Consider the following 21,056-nt stretch of genomic DNA (forward strand, 5'->3'; position numbering starts at 1 on the left):
CCCCCCACTGGACTACCAATGACAGAAGGTAGACCTGAGGGGCCTATGGAGCTTTTGGGAGCTGGGAGGTGTTCTGGGGGGGGGGGGGGTAGGAGTAATGGTGTGGGATGGTGGGAAGGGGAATGATGCCAGGAAGGAAAGGGGGGAGTGCGAAGGGGTTTGGGGGAGACAAAAATGTTTTAAAGTTATATGAATGCCAGCGAAATATTCAGAGCCAGTACTTGCATAACTGTCTTATGCAGGCCCCAGCTGAATATTGTCCAGGACCCGCATAAGCTTTGGCAGAATGAGCAGTGCAAATTAACCCCAGATATTCAGTGCCTGTGCCCGGACATGGTCTGGTACTGATGATCTGAGGCTAATCTAGCTGGAAACACTCAGTCACCAGCTGAATAATGGCCAGATAGAAACTTTCTCCAGATCACTTCCTCCCTTTCCTGAACTAGAGCTGCCTTCCAGTCCTCAGTCCACACTGCATGTCTGTGGGCTGGATTATATCTATATTCTCTGCTGCTAGTTACAATAGAAGCAGGTAGGGCAGGTTCATTTATATGAGGCAGAAGAGGCGGGGGGGGGGGGGGGGTATATAGAACTGCAAAAAGAGGTTTTAAACTCTGAAAAATGTCCAGATATGTTACCCATCCTTCTATCCTGTGGACATTAATGAACAATCCTGCTGACTTCTGAGAAAAACTAGAATTGACAATCCTAATCTCGTTTTATAGGGACCCCCTTCACATATGGGCACAAAGTATGTGCAAAGTTTGCCAATGACTTAATCTGACCCTGCCCACGTTACCTGAATGTATAAGAAACCTGAAAACCTAAAGGCTATTGAAGCAGTGTTCATTCAGGTGCAGTAGGTATTATTCTGTCTCTGGAGGGATCACAATTTAAAAGATTCAAACTTGGGTCTCCCGGTTCTCAGCCCCCACTGCTCTAACAATTAGGCTACCTCTCTGCTCTGTATTAATGTCTATTTGGCCATTTTATAATATCGATGTTCCTATGCTGCCAAAAAGACATCTATGTCTCTTTATGACAAATTCAAAAATTTGGACATTTCAGTTTGTAAAATGGATGTTCAAACTGGATGTCACCAGCACATAGTCTTCCATCAAACATATAAACGGCGAGTGATCGTACTCACTCGCAAATGCGCAGTAGAGACCTTCTCTGCCCCGCCCCCACGTCAATACGTGATGACGGGGGGCGGAACACAGAGGGTCTGTACTGCGCATTGCTGAGGGAGGGACACCGCCGTCTAACGCTCCCCCCACCCGAGTCGCCGCCGCCACCCACCTTCTACCCGGTCGGGCCCTCGCTCTACTATTGAAACAGCGAGGGTCCGGGAACGCAGCACTGAGCTCTGCTGAGCTGCCGACATCACCCTTCCTTCTTCTTCTCTGCCTCTGTCCCGCCCTCGACGACGTTACGTCACACGAGGGCGGGACAGGCAGAGAAGAAGAACGAAGGCCGACGTCGGCAGCTCAGCAGAGCTCAGTGCTGCGTTCCCGGACCCTCGCTGTTTCAATAGCGGAGCGAGGGCCCGGCCGGGTGGAAGGTGGGTGGTGACGGCTCGGTGGGGGGGCGCGAACTCGGAGGGGGAGGGGCAGCGGCGAACTCGGCGGTGGGGGCGGGCCTTTCAACCCCCCCTTCCTATAATAGCCCGTTTTTACGGGCTCAAAGTCTAGTTTTTCATATATTTGAGAACAGGCTGTATGTTGGCAGATCCTGCTCTAAAATACATAAAAAATGGAGGTCCATATATGACGTATAGACTTGGATGTTGATGCTACAATGCTGCTCATAGCCTGTAAGATAGAGCCAGATGCTGTTCAAGTCTACCACTGCAGCCTGTCAGACAACCTAGCTACATTAATGCAGCGGCATACTGAGGGCAGGGCGGTGGGGACGGGAGCACGCTGCAGGAGGGGTGCTGGGAGCAGATGCGCGGCTGTCGGCTCTGCCGGTTCCCTGCTCCCTCTGATGATACTTCCTGTTCCAGGGCAGAGGGAGCAGGGAACCTGCAGAGCCGACAGCCTCGCAGCTGCTCCCAGGACCCCAGGAGGTAAGAACAATGCACCCGGGCTTGGAGGTGTTGCATGGGGAGGGGCTTGGAGGCATTGCGCAGGGGGGACGATGCTGCACCGGGGGGGGGGGGGTGCAGCAGCGATCCACCTTGGGTGGCAGCTGACCAAGGAACACCACTGCATGAAAGCCTGTGTTATCACTATGATATCTAACATTTCATATTAACCTCTTTGCAATACATGTCAGCATCCCTAACTCCCGTCAACAAATCAGATGAGTACAGTGCTGTTTACACTGAAACACACATTCTCTGCTCTCTTCACTTTCAGCAACTATGAATCTTGTGCTTATGGGATGGGATAGGATTTGATATACCACCTTTCTGTGGTTACAACCAAAGCGGTTTACATATTACATGCAAGTACTTATTTTGTACCTGGGGCAATGAAGGGTTAAGTGACATGCCCAGAGTGACAAGGAGCTGCAGTGGGAACTGAACCCAGTTCCCCTGGTTTGCAGGCCATTACATTAACCATTAGGCTACTCCTCCACTCCTACGCCATCTTAATTAACTATTTTAGCTAGGCAACGTATTAAGGATCATGCCAGTTGCCAATTTGATACAGCGTACATTTTAAATTGCTTTGTTTGACTTTTAAAGGCATATATGGCTTACAGCCAGGATATTTACAGCATAAATTGAAGAGGAATACTCCAGGGTGCTGCCTTTGCTCAAAGGATGAATTCCTATTATGTAGTCCAGCTATTAACGATTGTAAGTTAGCCAGCACCAGAGCTCAGGCCTTTCCTGGTGCAGACCTCACCTACTGGAACTCCCTTCTAAACAGTTAAGGTTGGAGACAAACTTCATTTGGCTTAAATAACTCTGCCCCCACAATCATTGGTGCCATCAAACCACACACATTAAGTTGGGAAAGAGGTTGAAAACCCACTTTTTTAGTCAGGCCTGACTATTTTTTTCAACAGCTATAAGATAGGATCATCGTTGAATATTTATCTAATACAGACCTACCGGGTCTCCCACTTTCAGCGGGAGACTCCCGCAGTCCCGCCGAGAAGCCAGGATGTCCAATTGAGTGGCCTCCCCATACAGCAGCAGCAGGAAATGCCTTCATAAAGCACCATCTCATGCTGCCCTAAATCTCCTGCTGAGTGGGTCGGCCCCCTTGGCAGCTCTGCTGATACGACGCTGTTAAGTAATGACTTCAATTGGATTTTTAGGGTCTAATATTCAGCAGTCCAGTATCTGACTAACTTTTTAATGGATATTCAGCGAGACTTACAGCAAGAATTTGTGACTGTGTTAGTAAGCGCTAATGACGTTAATGCACATTATTTCTAGTAGGTCCCACTACAAAAAATGAGACCCGTTATAAAATAATGACCATTAACTGCATTGACACATGCGAATGGCAAAGTGTCCTGCTGAATACAACCGAATAAAGTTATTCAGGTAAAGCTAACTAGAAAAAGTTAGGCCTGCTCTTCATCTATGACCAAATTCACCCTTGTTTAGCGAAACAGCACTAATAATCCCTCAGAGTCAGTCTTTCATGATAGTCTCCCAAAAGATAGCCCTCATCCACCATTCCCTACATCTCCCTTCACTCAGCAAGCACTCTTCCACCATTTTCCCATGGTCAATGTTCCTCCACCATTCTCTACAACTTCCCCCATAGCTGGTCTTCCCCAGCCATGTCATTCTTAGTGTGGCATATGTACAGCCATTTTTTTTCCTTACTGAGACATGAGTTCTCTGTGAAGTCCCGTAAAAATCTCTCACATTCCTCCTCCATGTTGCCACTGCCTTTGCATGTGCACCAGGGCGATACGGTGATGCTGCTGGTGCTCGAGTCAACGTAGTTTGGAGAGATATCAAATCCTGAGGAATGGAAAAACATTTAACAATCAGGACCCTTAATCAGCGTTCCATCTGTTGTGCTGGGATGGTTATAGGGAGGGAGTAAAGTGATTGATGAGCACATATTGCAAATAATGATTCAGACACAGTGAAAGTTACAGTGTGTTTATTGTTTTATGTCATCTGGATAATGGTGTTATAACAAATTCAATAAAATGAAGCTAAATCTAATAATGTTAAAATAAAGAATCAGGACCCAGGGAAGGAAAGCCAAGGACAGTCAGAGGCAGTGAAAGGAGCCAAAAATGGAGCAACCTGGGATTCACTAAAGAGAACATTTCACTGCATTACCCACCCATCAACCCCTCTCCACTGTAGGACAGTGCCACAACACCTACCAATCAACCCCTCCCCACAGTGGCACAGTGCCACACCACCCACCGTGACCTATCAACCCCTCATCACCGTGGGGCAGTGTCACATCACTCACCCATCAACCCCTCCCCATCTATGGGACAGTGCCACCCCATCCACCCATCAACCCCTCCCTACTGTGGGACAGAGCCACATCACCCACCTGTCAACCCTTTCCCACCATCAGACAGAGCCACATCACCTACCTGTCAACCCCTTTCTACTGTGAGACAGTGCCACATTAACCATCCTTCAACTCCATCCCACCATAGGACAGGGACACATCACCCACCCAAAGACCCTTCCCCACCATGGGACACAGCCACATCACTCACCCATCAACCCCTCACCATCTATGATACAGTTCCACACCACCCACCCATTAACCCTTCTCCATCGTGGGATAGTGCCACACTACCCACCCATTAACCCATCCTCACCATGGGACAAAGCTGCATCACCCACCTATCAACTCCTTCCCTCTGTGGAACTGTGCCACCCCCCCCCCCCCAACCATCAACCCCCTCCCCACCACAAGACACGGCCACATTACTCACCCATCAACTCCTCCCCATCTATGAGACAGTGCCAGACCACCTACCCATCAACCCTTCTCCATCGTGGGCTAGTGCCACACCACCTACCCAGTAACCATCTCCACCATGGAACAGAGCTGCATCACCCACCCATCAAGCCCTCCCCACTGTGGGACAAGGCCATATCACTCACCCATGAACCCCTCCCCCAAATCTATGGGACAGAGGCACATAACCCATCTATCAGCCCCTCTTCACTTAGGGGACAGCACAACATCACCCACCCACCAGCCCCTCCCTGTCCACAGACAGCACCTAATCACTCACCAATCAGCCCGGAATAGGAAGACAGACAGGCCCTGTAGTTATCCAATGGACAGGTGGTAACAGACAGGAAGGACACCTGACAGTTTGTGTGGTAGTCTGCAAGTCTGGCCCTGTAACAAACACAAGAAGAGAATATAGAAGTTGGAATCCCAGGAGGTGGTATCTGAGGGAAGGTCATCTGTCCACCCATCCAGGAGTCTCTCTCTCTGTGGCACAGGACTTTAATTACCTATTGGAGACAATTCTATAAAGGGTGCTAAAAGTAGGGTTACCATATTTTGTCCCCCAAAAAGGAGGACACATGCCCCGCCCCCTTTCACACCCGCCCCCTGTCACATTTCCCCTCCCCCCTGTCACACACCCCATCACTCCCCCTCCCCGTCACCCCCCTCCCCTTACCTTACTACTGCCCTGGTGGTCTAGTGACCTGTTCGGGGCAGGAAAGAGCCCCCTCTTTTCTGCCCGGAGCACTGCCCTGCATGCATCCTTCCTGTTCGTGATCTCCAAGAGTTGAAGTGACCTTGCGAGGTCACTTCAACTCTCAGCGGCCATTTTGAATCAGCGCCGAGATCATGAACAGGAAGGATGCATGCCCCGAAGGTGGAAGAGGTCACTAGACCACCAGGGCACTAGTAAGTAAGTGGAGGGGAGGCTAGCAATCTGCCCGTTTGTCTGGATTTCTGGACAAATGGGCAAGCTGGCAAAACCCGCCCGGTTGCCCAGACATGTCCTCAAAAAGAGGACATGTCCGGGTAAATCCGGACATATGGTAACCCTAGCTATAAATTAAGCACCAAAACTCTGTGCGCCAAGCTAACATCTGGGCATCCAGATTCCATTACAGAATAGAGTGCAAGTCAACATTTGCACGCCAATATCTAGACACTATCAGTTACATCATGTAAAATACAGGTGTGAAGGTAGCACAAACACACAACTTACAGTATTCTATGCTGTACTTTGTAAAATAGTTCCTAAGTGCAGGTAAGCGTGTAACTACCATTTACCATTTTGACGCTTAACTTTTTTTTCAGCGCCAAAAGCTAATCATTGAATTGGCACCTAATTTGTGACAGATTATATAGAATTAGGGGGATTGTGCAGGGCCGCCGAGTGTGAGGGGCAAGATTCCCCAGGCCTGGCCTCCAAGGAGGGCCCGGCGCCGGCAAGGCTTCTGGTGGCAGGGAAGCAGACAGAAGAAGACTGGACTGGTCTCCTGCTCCTGTGTGCCGGGCCTGGGACCCGGCTTCTCAGGATAACATGTTAACTCTGCTGTGCTGCCTCAGGTCCTTCTTCCTGCCTCGTCTCACCTCCTCCTTTGTGAAGTATTTCCTGTTTCTGCATAGGCAGGAGGGGAGAAGGATCTACAGCGGCAGAACAGAGTACACGTTAATGCAATAACCCAGGTCTCGGCACACAGGAGAAAGAGAGAAGACAGATCGAAGGAGCAGACGCAGTAAGTGACGATCAAACTGGGGTTAAGGTTGGGGCATGGGGGGCTGCAGGAAGCATTGGGGGGGGCCCCTTAAGATTGTTTATCCTGGGCCATATTCCTTCTCTTGGCAGCCATGGGATTATGCCCTTGAGGCTCCTATTGTAGATTCCTGAGTCTCCTGTAATGGTAGAGATACCATTGAGCTACTCATGTACTCATGCAGTGTGTCTGAGAAACCACGGCTGTATGAGCAGTCTTCACTCAAGGATCTTATACTCAAGGATCTTAGCACTGAATCCCACTCACACACACACACACTATACCTGCTTTCTCATATGCTCTCACAAGCTCACTCACACTCAGTTACACATACAGTCACACTCACTATAGCCCTATGTTTTCAAAACCTGGCTGGTGCCACAGTCAAGTAGGTGCTATCTGGAAGCAGGCAAATAAAATGCACGAGAAAGAACAGGAAATAAATGGGTTTTCTACTATAAGACAAGGGGACATCTAATATTGTAACATAGTAGATGATGGCAGATAAAGACCTGTATGGTGTATCCAGTCTGCCCAAGAAGACTAACTCATAGCATAAGATATGATGTGATACTTCATATGTATACTTGATCTTGACTTGTCCTTGACATTTTTTGTAGAAGTCTGCCTAGCACTGGCCTTGTTTCCCAACTACTGAAGATGTTATCAAAGCTTCCCACTCCAGCCCATCCAAATCTGTCCAGCCATGATCAGGGCACAGTCCGTAAAAGTCTAGAAGCTACAAGGGAGTCTATGATCAGGACGCAGAAGTCCTGATATAAATATTCCTGGGGCTCAAGATACTCTAGTTCCAACAATTAATTTAATACAGTGGTAAACAGATTTTTTTTTTAAAAGGCAAAATTAATTTGCTTTCCTTTAGTCCCTCCGGACCGGCCCAGAAAGATACTGATGGGTTGTGCACTCATTCCAGCAGGTGGAGACTGAGAATTCTGACTCTCATGAGAGCCAATAAAAGCTCTGGCTAGCTATAGTAAGATCCAGTATTAACATAACAAAACTAGAAAGAAGCAAAGTAACTTTTGTGCTAATAGGCAACAGGTGAAGCCTTACAAACGTGAAACAAAATAAATATATATATATATATATATATATATATATACTGTATATATATATATATATATATATATATATATATATATATATATATATATATACGGCCCTTGTAAAGACCGAGGGTAAGACAAGTATGTAGGTCTCTATTTCTTTTTTAATAACTGACTACAAATGTTTAAAAAAGCTCAATACCTATGAAACTAATATACAATACTAAATTACATCGGTGTTAAGACATCAGACAGAAATTAATGGCCAAGAAATCACAGCACAGGGAAGGTTCTGGGTCGGTCCAGAGGGACTAAAGGAAACCAAATTAGCAGATATGATCTCATTTCTCCTTCCTTAGCGTCCCTCCAGACCAGCCCAGAAAGATACTGATGGGAAGTAACAAAGCAGTACCACTAAGGGAGGGGCACTAGTAATTCCACCATAAGGACTCGCATCCTGAGAACATTGTACATCCAATCTGTAATGCTTAGAAAAAGAATGCAAGGAACCACATTGCTGCCTTACATATGTTCAAAGGCGGCACTAAGAAGCAGCCCACAATGCTGCTTGTCCTGTAGTAGAGTGAGCTTTTACCCTTTCTGGAATAGGTTTTCCAGATAGAAGGTAAGCGGAAGCAATCATTTCTTTTAGCCATCTTGAAATGGTAGGCTTAGATGCTGCTAAACCCTTGTGGGCACCTCCAATGAGCAGGAAAAGATGATCTGATTGTCTGAAATCCTTCGCAAATAATGCTTAAGGATTCTCTTGACATCGAGTTTCCACAAACTCCGCTGTTCTTCTGACCCAGAAGACGAACCTAGTACCGGTAAAACTACTGAATGGTTCAAATGAAACCTGGACAAAACAATAAGAAGAAAAGAAGGAACAGGGCGCAAAATTACTCATTCCTTAGAAAACTCCATAAAAGAGACCTACAGGAAAATGCCTATAACTCTGACACTCGCCTAGCCAATGCAATGGCAACTAAAAACACCACTTTAAGCGTCAAATCTTTCAGAGAGCAGGCTGCCAAACGTTCAAAAGGTGGCCTAGTAAGGGCTGAGAGAACTATATTGAGGTCCCAAGCAGGAAAAATCGCTCTAGACAGAGGACGAAGTAACCCGACACCTCGAAGGAAACAAACAACATCTATTTGATTAGCCAAAGACCAGTGGTGTTCCTTGGTCGGCTGCCACCCGGGGCCACTGTGCACCCAACCCCTGGGTGCAGTGTTATCCATCCCTCCCCCCCCCCCCCCCCCGGGTGTAGCACGACCCCCCCCCCCCCCCCCCCCCGGGCACATCAGGGTCCCCCCGGTGCATAACCTCCAAGCCCCACCCCCCGGGTGCATTCTTCTTGCCTCCTGGGGTGCTGGGAGCAGCCACGCAGCTGTTCCCTGCTCCCTCTTCCCCGGAACAGGAAGTAACAGCAGAGGGAGCAGGGAACCAGCAGAGTCGACAGCCACTGCACCCCTCCTGCAGCATGCACCCGGAGCAGACCGCCCCCTCCGTCCCACCATTGGTATGCCACTGCCACAGACTTTCCTTTAATTCTAACTCGAAAACAAGACAATGCCGCAGTCTGCACCTTAAGGAAAGCAATTGCCAAGCCTTTGCCAAATTCTTCCTGTACAAAATCTAAGATTTGGACCACCGATGCATGAAACAGAGAAGAAGATCGATCGGCACACCAAGCCTCAAAAATACACCAAGTGCGAATATAATTCAGAGAAGTTGACCGACGTCGTAAACAAAGCATTGTAACTATGCCTTTAGAGGAATAACCTCTCTTAGTTAACTGCATCCTTTCAAGAACCAAGCCGAAAGACAAAATCAAGCCAGATATGGATGAACTATCAGCCCTTGAACTGGAAGGTCCAGAGATTGGGAGCTTGAAAGGGGAGTCGACTGTGAGACATACGAGATCGGCATACCAAGGTCTGCAAGGCCAATTGGGCACTATCAGGCTTTTTTTGAAAGAGAGGGGCGCCCATCTTCCGGCACAAATCGGGAGATGGGCGTCCTTCTATCAGGGGCGCCCAAATCGGCATAATCGAAAGCCGATTTGGGGCGCCCTCAACTGCTTTCTGTCGCGGGGATGACCAAAGTTCCCAGGGGCGTGTCGGCAGTGTAGCAAAAGCGGGACTGGGACATGCCTAACACATGGGCATCCTCGGCCGATAATGGAAAAAAGAAGGGTGTCCCTGACAAGCACTTGGCCAACTTTACTTGGTCCATTTTTTCTTGCGACCAAGCCTCAAAAAGGTGCCCGAACTGACCAGATGACCACCAGAGGGAATCAAGGATGACCTCCGCTTATTCCCCCAGTGGTCACCAACCCCCTCCCACCCTAAAAAAAATCTTTAAAAAATTTTTTTTGCCAGCCTCAAATGTTAGACTCAGCTCCATGACAGCAGTATGCAGGTCCCTGGAGCAGTTTTAGTGGGTGCAGTGCACTTCAGGCAGGCGGATCCAGGCCCATCCCCCCCTACCTGTTACACTTGTGGAGGTAAATGTGAGCCCTTCAAAACCCACCAGAAACCCACTGTACCCACATCCAGGTGCCCCCCTTCACCCCTTATGGCTATGGTAGTGGTGTACAGTTGTGTGGAGTGGGGCTTTTTGGGGGGGGTTGGGGAGCTCAGCACACAAGGGAGCTATGCACCTGGGAGCATTTTCTGAAGTCCACTGCAGTGCCCCCTAGGGTGCCCGGTTGGTGTCCTGGCATATGAGGGGGACCAATGCACTACAAATGCTGGTTCCCCCCACGACCAAATGGCTTGGATTTGGTCGTTTCTGAGATGGGCGTCCTCGGTTTCCATTATCACCGAAAATCAGGGACGACTATCTCTAGGGACGCCCATCTCTAAGGTCGACCTAAATGTGGAGATTTGGGCGTCCCCGGCCGTATTATCAAAACGAAAGATGGCCGCCCATCTTGTTTCGATAATACAGGTTTCCCCGCCCCTTTGCAGGGGCGTCCTGCGAGGACGGCCCCAGGAAAACTTGGGTGCCCCATTCAATTATGCCCCTCTATGAGAATTACTAGACCTGCATGCCTCTCAATCCTTTAAATAAGTCACCCTAATAGGGGCCAAGGAGGAAACACATAAAGAAGGTCTGATGGCCACGTCTGAAGAAAAGCATCTATTCCCTCCACTCAGATCTTTCCGACAACTGAAGAATGTGATTGAAGTTGTGTGCTGTAGCCATCAGATCCATGACTGGTAATCTCCATGTGTAACTTACAAGATACGTGCGAATCAATGGCATTTAGGCGCTAATACTTATACGGAGCATGGGAGGCCTGAAATTTTCACATGTAATTTTGTAAGTTACATGCAAATCAGTGGCATTTAGTCGCTAACACTTATACGGAGCATGGGAGACCTGAAATATTCATGTGTAACTTACAAGTTATGTGCGAATCGGTAACATTTAGGTGCTAACAATTATAAGGAGCATGTGAGGGCCTGAAATTTTCATGTCAAATTTATGTCACACGCAAATCAGTAGCATTTAGACACTAACACTTACAGCAGATCTACAGACAATATAACCGCCTATGCCCTATCTTTTAAGCACATGTATATCAGTTAGGCTAGTATTCTACAAAAGAACGTAGGCACCAACGATCCTTTACAGAGTATGTTCCTACCCTCACTATGTATGCAAACTGCAGTTTGCTGTGAAAGCAGCTCCTTGGGGCCATTTTGATTCTGAAAGACCTCTGCAGTTCTTCAGTGCACAGGGCTCTCAGCATTACCCTGCGACTCTAGATCCCTTTTTACCTTGTGCTCAGTCCTGCTAGAGTCAAGCCTGTCTTGTGCTGGCTTTACATGGTGACCACCAGCTGTGAGATGCTTCTTTCGTCAGCTGGTGCTTAGTAACTGCAGGAGCACACACAGCAGGTGGGAGTCTGCCCTTGCCTGCACTTGTGTAATGCTGACACATCACTGGTTCAGCCCCTGGAGCCCTCCCAACCCCTTCTCAGACATCGGAAGAGGAGTCAGGAAAAGGCAGATATGCTGCCAAGACTCTGTTTTAGCTGAGACAGCCTTGAGCAAAGCTGCTGCACCTGTTCCTTTTTGAGGGAAGGTCTAGCCCAGTGGTCTTCACTCGCAGTCCTCAAGGGCTGCCAACAGGTCAGGTTTTCAGGATATCTCTAATGAATCTATTTAAGAGATTTTCATACAATGGTACTAATAGGCAAGCAAATCTGTCTCATGCATATTCATTAAGGATATCCTGAAAAACCTGGCCATTGGCAGCCCTGGAGGACTGGGAGTGAAGATTAGTGTGATAAAGGGGTGTGTCCTGCCCCTGCGGTTTAGAAGGATGCAGGAGAGGAAGTATTATTTCACAGAGAGGATGGTGGAGGCTGGAATGGCCTCCCGGTGGAGGTGGTGGAGTCAAGGACTGTTCCAGAATTTTTAAATTTTGTTATTTATAGAAAATTTCCAAACACATTTCTCAAGAAAAAAGTCTTGACAGAAATCAAGGGCAACAGCCAATAACCCCTATACCAAATATGAAATAAGAAACTACAAATAAGAAACAATCCAAACTCAGATCCTCCACAATGAGGAAGTGGGCATAAGAAAATCAAATAAACCTAAAGAAAAAGGACAGCACAATCAGTATGATAGACTGTTTAACTACGTATAGACAAAATTACAGCCAAAGATTCAATAGTGTATAGCCGGTGTCTCAGTCGGCAGCATATCGCTGATGTTTAACCCGAGTCCCTGAGGAAAGTATTGAAACCCGCGGTGTCGGGCGTCATCAGGGGAAACTTTGTGGACTGTTTATCAAGACTGGGCATTGAGAGAATTATTGGACTATCATAATAAGAGTGAAGAAAAGATAAAAGAAATAACAAGTCACCACAATGGATTCTAGTGGAAACGTTTTAAGATAAGTTTCAGTTTTATTTTGGGCACTTGCAATTTTTTTGAGCACTTTTTTGCAACAATAGCACGTTTACTTACATATATATAAAAAAAGAGATAGCCCTATGAAAGATGTGCTATGCCACCAGGCAAGAAATGATGATATTGCCTTGAAAGTGGTGGTGGTTTCTGAGGGCTCTCTTTCAATTAATTAAACATTAAATACAACGTTTTAGTAAAGGGTGGACATTGAACAGTTTTTTACATATTAATAGCATGCTATGATAAGTCCTCCGATACGATGTTATTTGTTTGCAGTATACAATCTTTGGCTGTGTAATTTTGGATATTTACTTATACTAAGGATTATTGGGGAACGTTGGTGTGTATTAACTACGTATAGACAGCATTTCTCCCTAGGAGTAAAAGGTAGAATAGGAGTAGAATCTCCCAGGCATGGGATAAGCATGTGGGATCACTTAGGAACAGGTAGAATTGGGGGTTACAGAGGATGGGCAGACTGGATGGGTCATATGGCCTTTATCTGCCTTCATGTTTCTATGTTTCTAGGAGAGGACACATATCTATTATCCTACCTTTACTCCAGAGGCCATGGGAGGAGGGGCCAGTAGTTAGTGCAGCGGACCTTGATCCTGGGGAACTGGGATTGATTCCTACTTCAGCTCCTTGTGATTCTGGGCAAGTCACCTAAACCTCCATTACCCCAGGTACAAATAAGTACCTGTATATACTATGTACACCACTTCGAATGTAGTTGCAAAAACTACAGAAAGGTGGTACATCAAGTCCCATTTCCCCTTTCCCTTGATTATAGGAATAAAGAGGGTGCAGAAGGGGATGTTTATTATCCTACCCTTGCTGTGCAGAGATGTAGCGGGAGAGAATAGGCAGAAGACAGTCTGTTATCCTGTCTTTGCTCTAGAGGAATTCTGGGGCGTATGTCCTGCTCCAGAAAGAGATCAGGGGTTCTTATCCCGCCTCTGCTCCACAGGGTTCTTCCATGACACTCATATAGGCAACTCAAGGAATAAAAAGAGAGACAACACAGCCAAGTGCAGGCCCGTATTTCACTTGCTTGTAATATGCTGATCATAAACAGAAAGAAAGAGAGAGACAAGCAAAGAGAGGGAGAAAAGCTTCTCTGTGCATCAAAGCTCATTTCCGCTGCTTTCTCTGAAATTACATAATTTGTTTTCCCTTGGGGTGAAATATGGTATCACAACTTAAAAAGAATATGATTGGTATCAATTTCTGAGCTGAATTTTCATCTCTTTCAGCTTATAGGGCTCTGTGGGAGATTTACTCAGGATCAGTTCCACAAATATACAGGAACTTAGAAAAATTGTATTCACACTTCCACTGCCAATTGGGAGGGGAAAGGCTGAGAGCCCAGGACTGGTAACAGCAGCAGATTGACAAAGAAGGAATTGGAACAAGGCCGATTTCTGTGTATTGTGGCCCCTAAGCTGTAACATTTACGAGCCTCCCTAAATTAAATAGGAAGTATATTTTAGGTTTAATAGATTGTAAATAAAAAATATAAATCAACCAGCAACAGACAATAAATAAAAAATAATTATGAATATTTTATATGGTAATTTTCATTATTTGCAAGCGCATTATTTTTTTCTGAAACTTGCGGCCTCTTGTAATATGAGGGTTTGTCTGGCTTATAAGTACATTTGGCTCCGGATGGCAGCCCTAGGCTGGTGGCACAGGAAGACCCTGAGGGCATCAGCTAAGAGACCAGAGGGCAGATGATCAAAAGCCCTGTGCTGTTCCAAACAGCGCTCTAAAAATAGCACTGGAACAGCGCGGGGCATTATTGGACCTATGATCAGAGATAATTACATGCAAATTTAAGCAAGGGGTAGAAGTGCAGGAGGATTGTGCCTGAGCGCAATCCTCCTGCACTTGTTCGACAGGCCTGTCAAACACAGGGGCTGAAGGTCCATGGGATCACCAGACCCCCAACTACCCCTGCCCCGACCAAGGAAAAACGGGGGCTGGAGGTCCGGCGGACATCCGGTCCCCCCCAACCCCTCCCCGACACAGGTTCAGGGAGGGCTGGAGATCCAGTGGGTCTCCAGCCCCCTTAACCCCCCTCCCCACCAGCATTGTATGAAGTCCCTGGTGGTCCAGTCGGTGACCGATGACCCACCCCCAGTGACAGGGGGCTGGAGGTCCAGCGGACCTCCAGTCCCCCCTCCCCGACACAGGTTTGGAGGGGGGCTGGTGATCCGGCGGGTCTCCAGCCCCCCCCCCCCAGCATTGTAAGAAGTCCCTGGTGGCCCAGTGGGCCACGGTCAATCCCCCCACCCCCTACCTTGAGTTGGAGGAGGGAGGTGGCCTCTTTCCTCATTCTTTGGCGCCACCTGCAAAATGGTGGCGCCCTGCCCAGTGTATCCTGGGATGTGCTGGGCGGGACTTCACACAGCTTAATGATTAGTTCATGTGCTCGCAGTTTTTGCGAGCAGCTCATTTGCATCTGATTTTTAGGGGGCACTGCCTACTATTTCCACCTCGGTAATTTTTACTGAGGTGGAAATAGTGATCGGTGCTTTACAGGGACTTTTGTGCATTGGGCCCTGAGTGTTATAGTTGGTGTGAAGTTGGAAGGTAATTAAGGTGATGGGATTAGTGAGGACATGGTCTTTGGTTGCCTTCACCCCCGCCAGGGCCTATTAGGAGAGGGGGTATCCTAGTCAGGCCCAATAACCTAAGGCTGAATAAAGAGGAAGTTTTGCCAATAAAAGCATTAACTGTGTGGAGTGCTCCGGGTAGGTAGAAAGGGTTAACCTAGCCCAGGAGCGGAGCAAAAAGAACTTATTGGGTACCACAGGTAGCAGCTCATGGAAGTGCCCCTCTGATGGGGAAGGACAGACAGGGTGGTTTGGTCCTGAGTGGGTCCGGAGAAAGCAAGGCAATCATAATCTTGGATTGTTCTGCCAGAACGGATATTGGAGAACTGGTGATGCTGTAAATATGTAAATATCTTAGGATCTATAAAGAGACTATTAAATTAGTATTTGGACCTTTTACACCAGAAGCCTTGGATTGGCACAAGAACCTCTTTCAGCAAACTTTGATATAAAGTGAGCTGTTTTGTTATAAGAAAAGTATGAATTGATATCTGCCTATTGCAGCATTCCAGTAAAGTTCTGTTTTGCATAAATACAAATCCTGGAGTGGAGAGTTTCTTTGCAGTGAGAATGAAGGTATTTTGCTCCCAGACTGAGAAACCTACGGCCTAACGGAACCAAGCTCAGCCCAGGCCTGCGCTTAGCTCAGTGAAATAAAACTTTCAGTTGTGGCCCTGGTTCGGGTACTGACCCGAAAATCTGGCTGGTGCCCAGAATTTTGTGGTGATACCAAGGTTATATAACAGAGAATACACAGAACCCTAGAATGGCACACTTAGAAACACCCATTTTCCATCTGTCACTGACTTGGCATAAATGGTCATACCTATTGTTAGAAATGCCAGTGTGGGTGTATGCAGGGCCAGCTAAAGGGACTGTGGTGGTGCCCTCAGCCAACTTTTGCATCGGCGCCCCTCCCCTCCCCCCCCCCCCCCCCCCATTCCACTCGTGATCTAGTAGCTTCTCCTCTCAAGTACTCTCTCCTAATGCTGGTGAAAAAGGATGCCAAAATCTAAAATCTGACTCTGGCATCTCTTCCTCCCCTCCCCTCTACCTGCAAGGGGAAGGGATGAGATTCTGGTCTATCTCCAGTGCCTTGAGCCAGTGCCTCATCTGGTCCATAGGCTGAACCAGCCCTAGATTTACGCTAGTCTAATATAATAATAATTTGTACCTCAAAGTTCTATGGCTGGCTGGCTGGGTTCATAACATCCTGACGTCAGCAAGCCTCCAGCGTTCCCTCCCCTCTCACTGTCCCACCCTCGCGTAGACGAAATGACGTTAGAGGAGGGCGGAACTGTGAGAGGGAAGGGAACGCTGGAGGCGAGCTGACGTCAGGATGTTACGAGCGCAAACAAGTGAAGGCAACGGAAGGCTGAAGAGGACACGAGCCCAACGGAGGGGAGGCCAGTGCAGAGAACAATCGCTGGACATGGAAGGGAGGCCAGAATCCTGGGATACAGAGGGGAGGGCAGGGCAGAGGAGAATTGCTGGACATGGAGGGGATGGGAGGCGAGGGAAGAATCGCGGCACACGGAGGGGACGGCAGGGCAGAGGAGAATCGCTACACATAGAGGGGCGGTCAGAATTGTGGGACACGGAGGGGATGGGAGGGGAGGGAAGAATCGCGGGACATGGAGGGGAGAGCAGGGGAAAGAGGAGAAATCGCTTAGACGAAAGCCTTCCTAGGGTCTGTTTCATTTTTGATGAAATGGGTTTGGTTGCACTAGAATTCTATAATAGAATCTCAGTGCCCTGATACCATTATTATACAGGCTCTCCCTGCATTTCACTAGGGTACCTAACTGGAGGCACCCTGTTGTACAACTGCCCCTCTAGCAACATATTTTTGGCACTTGACTCCACAAGTGCATCCAAAGGGAAGCAACTTTCAATGTTCTTATTAAACCCTGGCTCTTCTCTAATTCTCCCTGTGCTCCTGAGCAACTCACTTCACTTCCCCTGAGCCTCAGTTCTAATCCCCAGTTCTGTCCCTAATTCTCTCTGGGGCCAATGCAGAAAGCTACGCAGTGGAGCTACGAGCAGATATCTGAGTGCCTGACATAATACCATGCTGCGCAGAAAGCTAAGTATATGCAAATTTTATGCACACAGAACTTGCATGTTAATCAAGGGGAGCCTGCCAGACTCATGCACACAAAGGTTTCACTGCAAACATGGCTTGTTGTGCACGTGGAATGAAAATGGAACATCAGCGCCTGTTTCTTGTTCTTGCACTTAAAAGTTTTGCAAGGCTGATATTTCTGAGCAGAACAAGCGTCCATGCTGATACTTTGATTTTTGTGCCAGCATGTGCACAAGCTCTGTTACCTCCCATCAGTCTTTTATTATTAATGATTCTTTTTATCGGTAATATGCATCAACCAAATACAGAATGCAAAAAGATGAAATCTCATAGTATATACAATAACCAGCGCAACTGTAAGCAAAGCTTCCCTCCTACCCACCCACCCCAAAAAGAGAAACCCATATATAAAAAACCATGTAGAAAACAAGCAAATACAGGTCCGAAGCCTGGACTCTTATGACCTCAAAACTTCCTCCCCTCGGTAGTCCCAAACCTAACCCCCTTCCCACCCACTTAGCTATGAAGGTTGTCAGGGAAGGCCCCTAAATTGTTAAGAACTTGGTCACAAGCAGTTGGTGAAATGGAAGCCAAGTAGGGGTCCCAAACTTGGAGAAAACCTCTCTGCCTCTTAGGGTGGTGACAAGCTGTCCAAGATTCCCAAATCATTAGAGCATGTAATTTGTAGCACCAGTACAAAAACGTAGGAGGCATGTCGTGCAGCCAGTGATTTAGGATACATTTCTTCCCCCATATATAAGCTTTCCCCAAAAATAAACGCTCCCCTTCCCTTGAGAGCCCAAAAGTGAAATCCTATGAAACAAGATACTCTCCATAGATAAAACCAAGGGATGTCCCAAAACACGTTGCAGGTATATGAGGAAAGTCACTCTGAAAGCTTTAATTTTCTGACAGTACCACAGCCCATGCAAAAACCTATTTTCCTGTTCTCCACATTTCAAACAACAGGGGGACTCCGCACATCCTACCTTAAAAGCCCTACTCTGCGAGAAATAAACCCAATGAATCACCCGATAATGAAATTTTTGTATGGATGCAAACAGGGAAAGGGTGATCAACCTCCATAAAGGTCAGCCCAGCTCTCTCTACCAAGCCTCCTGCACGGAGGCATGCAAAAGGCCAGGGAGTCATTGCCTCAGTAGCTTAGAGAACCAAGAAATAGACACCTGACCTAGAACATCCCCTTCCAGAAATTCACAAAGTTGGGAACAGAAACGAAAAGTGTAAGCTAGTAGACGGCAAACTATGAACATAGTTGACCAACTGCACATAAACAAAAGAGTCCATCATGGTGAACGAAATTCTCTGTTGTAGCTCAGCAAAAGCAAGAAGGGCCCCATCCTCTCTGAAAAAGTGTTCCAAATATTCCAGACCCTTTGCTCTACACCTCCAAAATGCCACATGATCATGGCCAGGGAGAAACTCCACATTCCCACTAACGGCAAAAACAGTTGTAGAAAAAAACTGGCACTAAATCCTCTCCGCTAACCCTTCTATGCTGCCCCAGAGCTGGCAAAAGCCACTGCTCCCTTCTCTACATTGCCACATAATGTTTAACAGCCTCGTTACCGTTCAAAGCGTGGCCATGTTTTCCGCAGGAGTTAAAACCTGTGTTCAACCCCTCTCTTCAGTGTTCGAGACTTTTCTTTTTCAACAGGCTTACTTACCAAACATCTTGATACGTTTTAAGATGCTTGATGATTTTAGTTTCAGCTGCATTTTTATTGTTTTATGATTATATGTTGTTATGGTGTGTTTTTATTGTAATGTTGTATTGTTACTGCCATTATGAATGTTTACTTTGTTCTCCACCTAGAATACTGTGGATAGCGCAGAATATACATTTTTGTAAATAAATAAACATGCACTTACAACACTTACAGGCTCATTTTCAAAGCACTTAGCCTCCCAAAGTTCCATAGAAACCTATGGAACTTAGCCTCCCAAAGTGCTTTGAAAATATGCATCTTAGTAACCCTGTGGTTAGACTCGTGGTAATTTTCTGCATCGGACTCGCTCATCTCTTTATTCACTTCCCTTAATTCTGCTGTGTACGCTACATTTGTCTCATTCTCCAGAACCCCAGACACACCAAGGAGCCAATGCAGAAAGCAACCGTGGGCTTAGCTGCTGGGTTCCCATGGGCTGAACATGGGTTGTATATAGTGAGCAATGCACGGAGGAATGGTGAAAGGGTGTTGTTAGCTCATGCGGAAAGACAGCACAGGTTGCATTAAAATCTATGTTAATGAGCAAATTAAAGTATTCTGCGTAATGTAGATTACGCCATCCACTTTTGACGTGTGCAGAACATGGGAATTTTTCCATGAGGATCTGTGGAGCATAGAAGCTTTTGGGGAGAGGATTTCTTGTCAATCCTTCACATTTAAGTGCTGGGTTTGTCAAGCTATGCAAGCGGAAGGAAGCCCATGCAAGTGAAAACACACAGCCTGTTCTGATTGTAGCCAGAGAAAGGCGGTACATCAAATCACATCCCCTTTCCTTTCCTTGCCTAAATAGGAGGCTCTCAAAAATTTCAAGTGCACACAGTTTGTGCAAGACTCATATTTAGGCGCAGAAAAACAAGCACCAATGTGCGCTGACACTTTTGGTTTGGACATGAGCACAAGAAGCCGCACTTACCACAAAAACTTGTATGCATGTGTCTAGGGTTACCATATGTCCGGATTTACCCGGACATGTCCTCTTTTTGAGGACATGTCCGGGCAACCGGGCGGGTTTTGCCAATCTGTCCGTTTGTCCAGATTTCTGGACAAACGAGCAGATTGCTAGCCTCCCCTCCCCTCCCCTTACTTACTACTGCCCTAGTGGTCTAGTGACCTCTTCCGCCTTCGGGGCAGGAAATAGCCCCCTCTTTCCTGCCCGGAGCGCTGCCCTGCATGCATCCTTCCTGTTCATGATCTCGGCGCCAATTCAAAATGGCCGCAGAGAGTTGAAGTGACTTCACGAGACTTCAACTCTCGGTGGCCATTTTGACTCAGCGCCAAGGATCAGCAACAGGAAGGATGCATGCAGGGCAGTGCTCCGGCCAGGAAAGAGGGGGCTCTTTCCTGCCCTGAAGATGTCACTAGACCACCAGGGCAGCAGTAAGGTAAGGGAGGGGGGTGATGGGGTGTGTGACAGGGGGAAGGGAAAATGTGACAGGGGCGGAGCGAGGGCGTGAAAGGGGGCAGGTGAGTGTGAAAGGGGCGGGTGGGCGTGAAAGGGGGCAGGGCATGTGTCCTCCTTTTGGGGGGACAAAATATGGTAACCCTACATGTGTCTAACATACTACCCCTGCCCCTCCCCCTCCCCTCTCCCCCATGTGCCACAGGTTTTCTGCCAAGTGACAAATCAGCGCTAGCCACAGAGGCACCGATCAGGAGGGACCCAGGTTGTGGATTTAAACTGACAATAATCAGGGAGAGTAAGTGCCCCCCTCCACCTGTTTGTAGCATAGCCCAGTGGTTCCCAAACCTGGTCCTGGAGGCACCCCAGCCAGTTGGGTTTTCAGGATATCCGCAATGAATATTCATGAGAGAGATCTGCATGCACTGCCTCCACTGCCTGCAAATCTCTCTCATGAATATTCATTCTGCATATCCTGAAAACCTGACTGGCTGGAGTACCTCCAGGACCAGGTTTGGGAACCACTGGCAT

At 47.5% G+C, this 21,056-nt stretch overlaps 1 protein-coding gene across 2 annotated transcripts in view; it reads right to left on the minus strand.

Moving 5' to 3' along the window:
- Positions 1 to 21,056, minus strand: part of GFRA2 (GDNF family receptor alpha 2) — a 149,771-nt gene that overhangs the window by 29,227 nt on the left and 99,488 nt on the right. For both annotated transcript variants that reach the window (XM_030201973.1, XM_030201972.1), the window contains exons 5-6: positions 5,194 to 5,303; positions 3,797 to 3,937 (exon numbers count right to left, since the gene is read on the minus strand). In XM_030201973.1, coding sequence (XP_030057833.1) covers positions 3,797 to 3,937; positions 5,194 to 5,303 — 251 coding nt within the window. The remainder of the gene's footprint in view (positions 1 to 3,796; positions 3,938 to 5,193; positions 5,304 to 21,056) is intronic.

This window comes from Microcaecilia unicolor, chromosome 4 (genome assembly GCF_901765095.1).
Source record: "Microcaecilia unicolor chromosome 4, aMicUni1.1, whole genome shotgun sequence".
Classification (NCBI taxonomy): Eukaryota; Metazoa; Chordata; class Amphibia; order Gymnophiona; family Siphonopidae; genus Microcaecilia; species Microcaecilia unicolor.